The sequence below is a fragment of the Pristiophorus japonicus genome, chromosome 4 (genome assembly GCF_044704955.1).
Source record: "Pristiophorus japonicus isolate sPriJap1 chromosome 4, sPriJap1.hap1, whole genome shotgun sequence".
NCBI lineage: Eukaryota > Metazoa > Chordata > Chondrichthyes > Pristiophoridae > Pristiophorus > Pristiophorus japonicus.
Window position 1 is genome coordinate 155653832 of NC_091980.1, and position 13123 is coordinate 155666954.

Genomic DNA, 13123 nt, shown 5'->3' on the forward strand with positions numbered 1-13123 from the left:
TTACAATATACATTAATGATTTAGGTGAAGGAATTCAGTGTAATACCTCCAAGTTTGCAGATGATACTAAGCTGAATATGAGCTGTGAGGAGGACACTAAAAGGCTGCAGGGTGACTTGGACAGGTTAGGTGAGTGGGCAAATGCATGGCAGATGCAGTATAATGTGGATAAATGTGAGGTTATGCACTTTGGGAGCAAAAACACGAAGGCAGAATATTATCTGAATGGCGGCAGATTAGGAAAAGGGGAGGTGCAACGAGACCTGGATGTCATGGTTCAGCAGTCATTGAAAGTTGGCATGCAGGTGCAGCAGGCGGTGAAGAAGGCAAATGGTATGTTGGCCTTCATAGCTAGGGGATTTGAGTATAGGAGCAGGGAGGTCTTACTGCAGTTGTACAGGGCCTTGGTGAGGCCTCACCTGGAATATTTTGTTCAGTTTTGGTCTCCTAATCTGAGGAAGGACGTTCTTGCTATTGAGGGAGTGCAGCGAAGGTTCACCAGACTGATTCCCGGGATGGCTGTACTGACATATGAGGAGAGACTGGATCAACATTGTACATTTATACTTTGGGGTTTAGAAGGATGAGAGGGGATCTCATAGAAACATATAAGATTCTGACGGGACTGGACAAGTTAGATGCGGGAAGAATGTTCCCGATGTTGGGGAAGTCCAGAACCAGGGGACACAGTCTTAGGATAAGGGGTAGGCCATTTAGGACTGAGATGAGGAGAAACTTTTTCACTCAGAGTTGTTGACCTGTGGAATTCCCTGCCGCAGAGAGTTGTTGATGCCAGTTCATTGGATATATTCAAGAGGGAGTTAGATATGGCCCTTACGGCTCAGAGGATCAGGGGGTATGGAGAGAAAGCAGGAAAGGGGTACTGAGGGAATGATCAGCTATGATCTTATTGAATAGTGGTGCATGCTCAAAGGGCCGAATGGCCTACTCCTGCACCTATTTTCTATGTTTCTATGTTTCACTGTGTTCCTCACCCTATTAATCCTGTTACTCAGTGTGTTCCTCTCCCTATTGTTCCTGTTACTCACTTTATTCCTCTCGCTATTGATCCTGTTACCGTCACTGTGTTCCTCTCCCTATTGATCCTGTTACTCAGTGTGTTCCTCTCCCTATTGATCCTGTTACTCACTGTGTTCCTCTCCCTATTGATCCTGTTACTCAGTGTGTTCCTCTCCCTATTGATCCTGTTACTCACTGTGTTCCTCTCCCTATTGATCCTGTTACTCAGTGTGTTCCTCTCCCTATTGATCCTGTTACTCACTCTGTTCCTCTCCCTATTGATCCTGTTACTCACTCTGTTCCTCTCCCTATTGATCCTGTTACTCACTGTGTTCCTCTCCCTATTGATCCTGTTACTCACTCTGTTCCTCTCCCTATTGATCCTGTTACTCACTGTGTTCCTCTCCCTATTGATCCTGTTACTCACTGTGTTCCTCTCCCTATTGATCCTGTTACTCACTGTGTTCCTCTCCCTATTGATCCTGTTACTCACTTTGTTCCTCTCCCTATTGATCCTGTTACTCAGTGTGTTCCTCTCCCTATTGATCCTGTTACTCAGTGTGTTCCTCTCCCTATTGATCCTGTTACTCACTCTGTTCCTCTCCCTATTGTTCCTGTTATTCAGTGTGTTATCTCCCTCGACAGATTACCTAATAGCGGAAGGGAGGTGGCGGAAGAAATATGCAGACAAATTAGGGAAATCAGTAAAGAACATAGAATAATAATCATGGGGGATGTCAACTACCTTGATATTAATTGGACAGAAGAGGTAGATAAAGGGGATAAGAAAATTGAATTCCTACAATGTGTACAGGACTCCTTTCTAAACCAATATGTAAAAAGCCCAACAAGGGAGGATTTGCTATTGGATCTAGTAATGGGGAATGAACCAGGGCAGATAAGAGAAGCAAAAGTAGGGGAACATCTTGGCCATAGTGACCATAATATAGTATGCTTTAAGATGATAACAGAGGTGGACAACATATGACAATAAACAAGGTAATAGATTGGAGAAAAGCTGATTTTTAGGGTCTGAGAATAGAATGTTGGAAAATAAAATGGGCAACGATATTGGCAAAAAACAAAGTAGAACATCAATGGAAAACATTTAAAACTGTGTTCCACAGAGTGCAGGAACAATATATTCCTAAAAGGCAAGAACAAACTAAACACTAATGAGACTCCATGGATGAATAAAGCCATAAGGGAACAATTGAGGGTAAGGAAAGAGGCTTACATTAAGTACATAGACAACAGGGGAGTACATGATAAGGGAGAAGTTGGAAAGATTAAAACGTCAAAGAAGAACTATGAAATTAAATTATCAAGGAACATCAAACAAAATAGTAAAATATTTTACAGGCACATCAATAAAAAAGGAAGGTTGGGGTGTGAATAGGGCCATAAGGGATAGACAGGATTATACCGCAGGTAATGATAGAGAGATGGTAGAAATATTAAATAAATATTTTGCTTTGGTATTTACCAGGGAAATACAACAGGTGGACACGACATTGGATAATGAGATTAGTAATGAGAGAAGTACATTTAAAATAAATAGAGGGGATATATTAAATAAAGTAATCAATCTCAAAGAGGATAAAATCCTGGATTGTATTCACACATTTTAAAAGAATCTAGGGAAGAGATAGCAGAGGCCTTATTTAATAATTCGTTAGAAAAAGGTGTAGTGCCAGATGACTGATAGAAAGCTAACGTAATATCTATATTTAAGAAGGGGGATAGAACATGTCCAGGGAATTATAGGCCAGTCAGCTTAGCATCGGTGGTAGGGAAAATAATGGAATCCCTACTAAAGGAGAAAATAGAACATCTAGAAACCACAAATATATTAATCAATAGTCAGCATGGATTTCAAAAGGGAAAGTTTTGCTTGACCAAACTAATTGAATTTTTTGAAGAGGTAACAGAGACAGTAGACAAGGGTAATGCAGTAGATATAATTTATCTAGATTTTCAAAAGGCCTTTGATAAGGTACCACATAATAGATTAATGAATAAGGCCAGAGAGTGTGGAGTCAGGGGACAAGTAGCAGAATGGACCGCTAGCTGGCTTCAAGAAAGCAGAGAGTAGAGGTAAAGGGTAGCTATTCACCGTGGCTGAAGGTGGGTCATGGTGTTCCACAAGCACCTGTGCTGGCACCACTGTTGTTCACAACTTGCTTTGGAATCAAAAATACAATTTCTAAATTTGCAGATGATGCCAAATTGGGGGCAACAGTCAATACTGAGGAGGACTGCAACAAATTACAGGAGGACATTAATAAACTTGCAGAATGGGCATATAATTGGCAAATGGAGTTCAACACAGATAAATGTGAGGTATTACATTTTGGTAGGAAGAATAGGGAGGTCACTTATTACTTGGGGGGGGGGGGAAGAAAGAGGGACATGGGGGAGGGGCGGAGAGAGAGAGACACGGGGGGAGAGAGACACACACACGGGAGAATGGGAGAGAAACTGGGGTGGAGAGGGGAAGAGGGAGACACGGGGCGGAGAGAGAGACACGGGGGGGGGGGGGTAGAGAGAGACACGAGGGGGGGGAGAGAGAGACACGGGGGGGGGGAAGAGAGACACGGGGGGGTAGAGAGAGACACGGGGGGGGTGGGAGAGACACGGGGGGGAGAGAGAGACACGGGGGGGAAGAGAGGGACACGGGGGGAAGAGAGAGACACAGGGGGAGACAGAGACACTGGGGGGGGTGGAGAGGAGAGACACGGGGGAGAGAAAGAGACACGGGGGGGAGAGAAAGAAACACGGGGGGGGGAAGAACAGAGAGACGGTGGGGGGAAAGAGAGACGGGGGGAAGAGAGACACAGGGGGGGAAGAGAGACACGGGGATGGGGGGAAGAGAGAGACGGGGGAGAGAGACACGGTGGGGGGGAAGAGAGACACGGGGGGAAGAGAGACACGGGGGGAAAGAGACACGGGGGGAAGAGAGACACGGCGGGGGGAAAGAGACACGAAGGGGAAGAGAGACACGGCGGGGGAAAGAGACACGAAGGGGAAGAGAGACACGGGGGGGGAAAGAGAGACGGGGGGGAAAGAGAGACACGGGGGTCAGGGGGAAGAGAGACATGTGGGGGGGAAGAGAGACATGGGGGGGAAGAGAGATGGGGGGAAAGAGACACGGGGGGGAAGAGAGACACGGGGGGGAAGAGAGACACGTGGGGGGGAAGAGAGACACGTGGAAGGAAAAGAGAGACACGGGGGGGAAAAGAGAGACGGGGGGGAAGAGAGACACGGGGGGGAAGAGAGACACGGGGGGGGAAAGAGAGACATGGGGGGGAAGAGGGGCACGGGTGGGGAAGAGAGACACGGGGGTCATGGGGAAGAGAGACACGTGGGGGGGAAGAGAGACATGGGGGGGGAAGAGAGACACCGGGGGTGGGGGTGAGGGGGGGAAGGGAGACACGGGGGGAGAGAAAGAGAGACATGGGGGGCCAGAGAGAGACGAGAGACACATGGGTGTAGAGAGAGACTGGGGGAGAGAGAGGGGAAGTGGGAGAGGGAATCGAAGGGGAGAGAGGGAACTCAGGATCATGTTCATCCAACCCCTCCCCCTTTGCACCCACACCCGATTTTTCAGAAAGCTAAGAGTGTGTGTTACATCATTGGGGTGGATGAAATCCGTAAGTCACGACACTGTCACTATTCACTTCATACCCAATAAACCTGTTAACCATCTGTGACCCACACACTATACCCCATCTATGGCGGGGGTGCGGGGTAAGGTCAAGACTTTCGGCTGGAATGGGGTCAGGAATTTTGGCTGAGGGAGGCATGAATTTGGACTGGGATGGGGTCAGGAACTTGGGCTGGGATCAGGAACTTGAGCTGAGGGAGGCTTTTGCTGGGTTGGGGAGCTCTATGTTCTCTGGGTTCTGAAGTCAGAATGGCTCAAATTACACTTTGCAAAATCACTCAGAACTTGGGCTGGGTGGTTCCAATTACAAATTCCAGAGAAACTTCTGTGTCTGGCTTATCCTCCAAGGGGGCCAATCAGCAATCAGGTCATGTGATAATGGAGAGCCAATCAGAGCATTTTTACAGTGCAAATAACTGCATCCCACATTAATCCATGATTCAGTATAAATCTCCCACTAATTCTTCATGCACTATAAATCTCCAAAGTGATTATCTGCACAAACAGTTTTGCATCATTCTGTGCATGCGTGGGGTCGGCCCCTCCCCCAATGCACATGCACACCCCGTCCCCTTCTGCACATGACGCTGTCACCGCGGTCCGGCCGCGCAGGCGCAATACCCCACGGTTATACTCTGTGGGGCAAGACCCGTCACTGGGTCTGTGGGGAGAAGAGAGAACATAAGAACATAACATAAGAATTAGGAACAGGAGTAGGCCATCTAGCCCCTCGAGCCTGCTCCGCCATTCAACAAGATCATGGCTGATCTGGCCGTGGACTCAGCTCCACTTACCCGCCCGCTCCCCATAACCCTTAATTCCCTTGTTGGTTAAAAATCTATCTATCTGTGATTTCAATACATTCAATGAGCTAGCCTCAACTGCTTCCTTGGGCAGAGAAGTCCACAGATTCACAACCCTCTGGAAGAAGAAATTCCTTCTCAACTCGGTTTTAAATTGTCTCCCCCGTATTTTGAGGCTGTGCCCCCTAGTTCTAGTCTCCCCGACCAGTGGAAACAACCTCTCTGCCTCTATCTTGTCTATCCCTTTCATGATTTTAAATGTTTCTATAAGATCACCCCTCATCTTTCTGAACTCCAATGAGTAAAGACCCAGTCTACTCAATCTATCATCATAAGGTAACCCCCTCATCTCCGGAATCAGCCTAGTGAATCGTCTCTGTACCCCCTCCAAAGCTAGTATATCCTTCCTTAAGTAAGGTGACCAAAACTGCACGCAGTACTCCAGGTGCGGCCTCACCAATACCCTGTACAGTTGCAGCAGGACCTCCCTGCTTTTGTACTCCATCCCTCTCACAATGAAGGCCAACATTCCATTCGCCTTCCTGATTACCTGCTGCACCTGCAAACTAACTTTTTGGGATTCATGCACAAGGACCCCAGGTTCCTCTGCATCGCAGCATGTTGTAATTTCTCCCCATTCAAATAATATTCCCTTTTACTGTTTTTTTTTCCAAGGTGGATGACCTCACATTTTCCGACATTGTATTCCATCTGCCAAAGCTTAGCCCATTCGCTTAACCTATCTAAATCTCTTTGCAGCCTCTCTGTGTCCTCTACACAACCCACTTTCCCACAAATCTTTGTGTTATCTGCAAATTTTGTTACACTACACTCTGTCCCCTCTTCCAGGTCATCTATGTACATTGTAAACAGTTGTGGTCCCAGCACCGATCCCTGTGGCACACCACTAACCACCGATTTCCAACCCAAAAAGGACCCATTTATCTCGACTCTCTGCTTTCTGTTAGCCAGCCAATTCTCTATCCATGCTAACACATTTCCTCTTACTCCGCGTACCTTTATCTTCTGCAGTAACCTTTTGTGTGGCATCTTATCGAATGCATTTTGGAAATCTAAATACACCACATCCATCGGTACACCTCTATCCACACCATGCTTGTTATATCCTCAAAGAATTATAGTAAATTAGTTAAACATGATTTCCCCTTCATGAATCCATGTTGCGTCTGCTTGATTGCACTATTCCTATCTAGATATCCCACTATTTCTTCCTTAATGATAGCTTCAAGCATTTTCCCCACTACAGATGTTAAACTAACCGGCCTATAGTTACCTGCCTTTTGTCTGCCCCCTTTTTTAAACAGAGGCATTACATTAGCTGCTTTCCAATCCGCTGGTACCTCCCCAGAGTCCAGAGAATTTTGGTAGATTATAATGAATGCATCTGCTATAACTTCCGTCATCTCTTTTAATATCCTGGGATGCATTTCATCAGGACCAGGGACTTGTCTACCTTGAGTCCCATTAGCCTGTCCAGCACTAGTGATAGTGATTATCTCAAGGTCCTCCCTTCCCACATTCCTGTGACCAGCAATTTTTGGCATGGTTTTTGTGTCTTCCACTGTGAAGACCGAAGCAAAATAATTGTTCAAGGTCTCAGCCATTTCCACATTTCCCATTATTAAATCCCCCTTCTCATCTTCTAAGGGACCAACATTTACTTTAGTCACTCTTTTCCGTTTGATATATCGGTAAAAGCTTTTACTATCTGTTTTTATGTTTTGCGCAAGTTTACTTTTGTAATCTATCTTTCCTTTCTTTATTGCTTTCTTAGTCATTCTTTGCTGTCGTTTAAAATTTTCCCAATCTTCTAGTTTCCCACTAACCTTGGCCACCTTATACGCATTGGTTTTTAATTTGATACTCTCCTTTATTTCCATGGTTATCCTCTGCTGGTTATCCCTTCTCTTACCGCCCTTCTTTTTCACTGGAATATATTTTTGTTGAGCACTATGAAAGAGCTCCTTAAAAGTGCTCCACTGTTCCTCAATTGTGCCACCGTTTAGTCTGTGTTTCCAGTCTACTTTAGCCAACTCTGTCCTCATCCCACTGTAGTCCCCTTTGTTTAAGCATAGTACGCTCGTTTGAGACACTACTTCCTCACCCTCAATCTGTATTACAAATTCAACCATACTGTGATCACTCATTCCGAGAGGATCTTTTACTAGGAGATCGTTTATTATTCCTGTCTCATTACACAGGACCAGATCCAAGATAGCTTGCTCCCTTGTAGGTTCTGTAAAATACTGTTCTAAGAAACAATCCTGGATGCATTCTATGAATTCCTCCTCAAGGCTACCCCGTGCGATTTGATTTGACCAATCGATATGTAGGTTAAAATCCCCCATGATTACTGCCGTTCCTTTTTCACATGCCTCCATTATTCCCTTGATTATTGCCCGCCCCACCGTGAAGTTATTATTTGGGGGCCTATAAACTACGCCCACCAGTGACTTTTTCCCCTTACTATCTCTAATCTCCACCCACAGTGATTCAACATTTTGTTCATTAGAGCCAATATCGTCTCTCACAACTGCCCTGATATCATCATTTATTAACAAAGCTACCCCACCTCCTTTCCATTCTTGTCTATCTTTCCGAATTGTCAGATACCCCTGTATGTTTAATTCCCAGTCTTGGCCCCCCTGCAACCACGTTTCTGTAATGGCCACCAAATCATACCCATTTGTAATGATTTGTGCCGTCAACTCATTTACTTTATTTCAAATGCTGCGTGCGTTTAGGTAGAGTGTTTTAATACTAGTTTTTAAACCATAATTTTTAGTTTTGACCCCTCCTGCAGCCCCTTTACATTCAGTGGCCCTTTTTGTTTTTTGCTTTGGGTTTCTCTGCCCTCCACTTTTACTCATTTCCTTTCTGTCTTTTGCTTTTGTCTCCATTTTATTTCCCTCTGTCTCCCTGCATTGGTTCACATCCCCCTGCCATATTAGTTTAACTCCTCCCCAACAGCACTAGCAAACACTCCCCCTAGGACATTGGTTCCGGTCCTGCCCAGGTGCAGACCGTCCGGTTTGTACTGGTCCCACCTCCCCCAGAACCGGTTCCAATGCCCCAGGAATTTGAATCCCTCCCTGCTGCACCACTGCTCAAGCCACGTATTCATCTGAGCTATCCTGCGATTCCTACTCTGACTAGCTCGTGGCACTGGTAGCAATCCCGAGATTACTCCTTTTGAGGTCCTATGTTTTAATTTAGCTCCTAGCTCCTTAAATTCGTCTCGTAGGACCTCATCCCTTTTTTTACCTATATCGTTGGTACCAATGTGCACCACGACAACTGGCTGTTCACCCTTCCTTTTGAGAATGTCCTGCACCTGCTCCGAGACATCCTTGACCCTTGCACCAGGGAGGCAACATACCATCCTGGAGTCTCGGTTGCGGCCGCAGAAACGCCTATCTATTCCCCTTACCATTGAATCCCCTATTACTATTGCTCTCCCACTCTTTTTTCTGCCCTCCTGTGCAGCAGAGCCACCCACGGTGCCATTAACTTGGCTGCTGCTGCCCTCCCCTGATGAATCATCCCCCTCAACAGTACTCAAAGCGGTGTATCTGTTTTGCAGGGGGATGACCGCAGGGGACCCCTGCACTACCTTCCTTGCACTGCTCTTCCTGCTGGTCTTCCACTCCCTATCTGGCTGTGGACCCTTCACCTGCGGTAAGACCAACTCGCTACACGTGCTACCCACGTCATTCTCAGCATCGTAGATGCTCCAGAGTAAATCCACCCTCAGCTCCAATTCCGCAATGCGGACAGTCAGGAGCTAGAGGCGGATACACTTCCCGCACACGTAGTCGTCAGGGACACCGGAAGTGTCCCTGAGTTCCCACATGGTACAGGAGGAGCATATCACGTGACCGAGCTCTCCTGCCATGACTTAACCCTTAAATACACCTTAAATTGGCAACAACAATGCTAAAGTTTACTCACTGTTAACGAGAAAAAAGAAAAACTACTTACCAGTCACCAGCCAATCACTTACCCCCTTGGCTGTGACGTCACCCTTCTGTTTCTTTCTACTTCTTTTTTGCCGTCTCCCTGTAGCTGCACAAGGTGGGCCTTTATAGGCCTCTCTGACTCACGGACTCCCGACTCAGCGACGCACCTCCCGACTGCTGATCTCGCGGCCTATATAGGCCTCTCTGACTCACGGACTCCCGACTCAGCGACGCACCTCCCGACTGCTGATCTCGCGGCCTATATAGGCCTCTCTGACTCACGGACTCCCGACTCAGCGACGCACCTCCCGACTGCTGATCTCGCGGCCTATATAGGCCTCTCTGACTCACGGACTCCCGACTCAGCGACGCACCTCCCGACTGCTGATCTCGCGGCCTATATAGGCCTCTCTGACTCACGGACTCCCGACTCAGCGACGCACCTCCCGACTGCTGATCTTGCGGCCTATATAGGCCTCTCTGACTCACGGACTCCCGACTCAGCGACGCACCTCCCGACTGCTGATCTCGCGGCCTATATAGGCCTCTCTGACTCATGGACTCCCGACTCAGCGATGCACCTCCTGACTGCTGATCTCGCGGCCTTTATAGGCCTCTCTGACTCACGGACTCCCGACTCAGCAACGCACCTCACGACTGCTGATTTCACAGCCTTTATAGGCCTCTCTGGCTCACGGACTCCCGACTCAGCGACGCCAGAGAGGATCGAAAGAGGAGGGAGAGAGGGGATCGGAAGGAAAGAGGAGGGGGGGGAGATTGGAGTGAGAGAGGGGAGAGGGAATTGGAGGAGAGAGGGAATCAGAGGGTGGAAAGAAGAGAGAAGGGCAGTAACTCGGTGCGGGGTGGTAAAGATTATGGAGTGGAGATGGCAGAAGAAAGTGATCCAGTTCTAAAGGGGGGGGGGGGTGGGGAGGGGGTGATCAAGATGGTAAGACTGGACGATATCCGGAAGTCACGACACTGTCACTGTTCACTTCATAACCCAATAAACCTGTTAAACAATCCATGACTCCCACACACTGCCCCATCTATGGGAGTGGGGTAGTCGGTCAGGAATATGTTGGGGGGAGAAGGTCATGGATCTGTGGGGAGGAACTTAGGCAGGGGGAGAAGGTCAGGAAGCTGGGGGAGAGGGGGAAGGTGAGACACTTGGACGGGGGAAGAGGGGGCTGCAGGTCACGAATCTGGGTGGTGTGAGCAGGAACTTGTTTGGCGGGGGTGGGGGGGGGGGGTGCAGGAGGGAGAAGGTCTTAACACACGAGAATGAGCCCTGTCCCAAGTGAGCTCTGTTCTGTCTAGAGTAGCAATTAGAATGGCTCGAATTACACTTTGTATAACTGATTACATAGGCAGGGAGGATCTAATTACACATTCCAGAGAAACTGCTGGCTGTGTCTTGTCCTCCAAGGGGACCAATCAGCAATCAGGAGTAGTCATCCCAGGGGACCAATCAGAGCTTTAGGTCTTGCAAATTACAGGTCCATCAATCTTCCCATTTACGTCCATTGTGACTGTCTAGTATCTACACTCAGCATCTTGTCGCTATAATGGATCGGTTTCACTGCCTTGGGGTACTACACTGCTCCAGTCTAGACCGAGGATCACAAGTTCATTGGTAGGGTCAGATCAGATAAGAACAGCTGCAGACGTCTTAAACAGCAAGAACAGTGCACCACTGAAAAGGAATTGAAAGGTTTTAAGTTTTTAGCTATATAAATGTAAATGACACCTTTGTCTTCTTCCAGCTTTGGGCGCTCAATAGCTCCCGAGGCACAGGTTGCAAGGGCATTGAGCTGGACGTGACTGTGTATTGTCTTGAGGTCTTTCTTCAGTTCTTCCACAGTGACATCCTTCCAATGAGAATCTGGAGAGGAACACATATTAAAACTGTACATTACAGCACTGCCTTCCCCATATGTGGTATATTAGGATTCTTATTAAAATCAAACCTTGAATCTTAGCACCATCCAGTGTGTAATGGAGCTATACACATCAGCAAGGTCACAGGTTCAATTCCCAATCAGCGCAACAGGAGGGGCGTGTGGGAAGAAATAGTTCAGGGTTCTCACTGCCAATCACTATCCAGGGACCCCTCAAAAGTATGTGTGTGCCCCACAGGATCGAATAGCCTGCTGAGAATCACTGTTTGGGTTCACACATAAGCAATAGTCACTTGACTGAGGTGCTGAAGGGAAACTGTACTCCAGCAAGTGTCAGCACCTGCGGGACCCGTACCCCAGTGAGAGTCAGTGCGTGTGGGATCTGTACCCCAGTGAGAGTCAGTGTGTGTGGAACTGTTCCCCAGTGAGAGTCAGTGCGTGTGGGATTGTACCCCAGTGAGAGTCAGTGTGTGTGGGACCCGTACCCCAGTGAGAGTCAGTGTGTGTGGAACTGTTCCACAGTGAGAGTCAGTGTGTGTGTGGAACTGTTCCCCAGTGAGAGTCAGTGTGTGTGGAACCCGTACCCCAGTGAGAGTCAGTGTGTGTGGAACTGTTCCCCAGTGAGAGTCAGTGTGTGTGTGGAACTGTTCCCCAGTGAGAGTCAGTGTGTGTGGAACCCGTACCCCAGTGAGATTCAATGTTTGTGGAACTGTTCCCCAGTGAGAGTCAGTGTGTGTGTGGAACTGTTCCCCAGTGAGAGTCAGTGTGTGTGGAACCCGTACCCCAGTGAGTCAGTATGTGTGGGACCCGTACCCCAGTGAGATTCAGTGTGTGTGGGACCCGTACCCCAGTGAGATTCAATGTTTGTGGGACCCGTACCCCAGTGAGAGTCAGTGTGTGTGGAACTGTTCCCCAATGAGAGTCAGTGTGTGTGGGACCCGTACCCCAGTGAGAGTCAGTGTGTGTTGGGCCGGTACTCCAGTGAGAGTCAGTGTGTGTGAGACCCGTACCCCAGTGAGAGTCAGTGTGTGTGGGACCCGTACCCCAGTGAGAGTCAGTGTGTGTGAAACCCGTACCCCAGTGAGATTCAGTGTGTGTGGGACCCGTACCCCAGTGAGATTCAATGTTTGTGGGACCCGTACCCCAGTGAGAGTCAGTGTGTGTGAAACCCGTACCCCAGTGAGAGTCAGTGTGTGTGGAACCGTATCCCAGTGAGTCAGTGTGTGTGGGTCCCATACCCCAGTGATTCAGTGTGTATGGGTCCCATACCCCAGTGAGAGTCAGTGTGTGTGGAACCCATATCCCAGTGAGAGTCAGTGGGGTCAAGTTTCGACCAACCGCTAGAACGGCTCACATCGGAGAGGCCCTCCTAATTTATAGAACAAAATTTGCGCCGAATACTTACCTCGCGATTCTCAGATAGCTGTAGGCCCATTTGCAGGTCTGCGCAGTGCAGCAGGAGCTGCTGGGGGCGGAGCTACAGCCCTGCGCCGAAAACAGTGCCTGCAGCTGTGCGCATGCGCAGTAGCTGCCGGCGTCCTGTCTCCGGGGCGACGACCCTATCCCAGGCATAAGGGACGTCGCCTCTATCCCCGTCCGAGTGGCCTGCGCATCTTACCTCGGCGGGCGGGCACACCCGAAGAGACGTCGGCAGCCCGGCATCGGCTGCGTGCGGGGCTTCTTCTTCGTTGTCTTCTCTCTCGCCGCCCCCCCCCCCCATCTTCATCTCTTTCCCCCCCCCTCTTCTCCCTG

At 48.5% G+C, this 13123-nt stretch overlaps 1 protein-coding gene across 3 annotated transcripts in view; it reads right to left on the minus strand.

Moving 5' to 3' along the window:
• Positions 1 to 13123, minus strand: part of heatr4 (HEAT repeat containing 4) — a 311409-nt gene that overhangs the window by 193252 nt on the left and 105034 nt on the right. For all 3 annotated transcript variants that reach the window (XM_070878686.1, XM_070878685.1, XM_070878687.1), the window contains exon 6: positions 11221 to 11355. In XM_070878686.1, coding sequence (XP_070734787.1) covers positions 11221 to 11355 — 135 coding nt within the window. The remainder of the gene's footprint in view (positions 1 to 11220; positions 11356 to 13123) is intronic.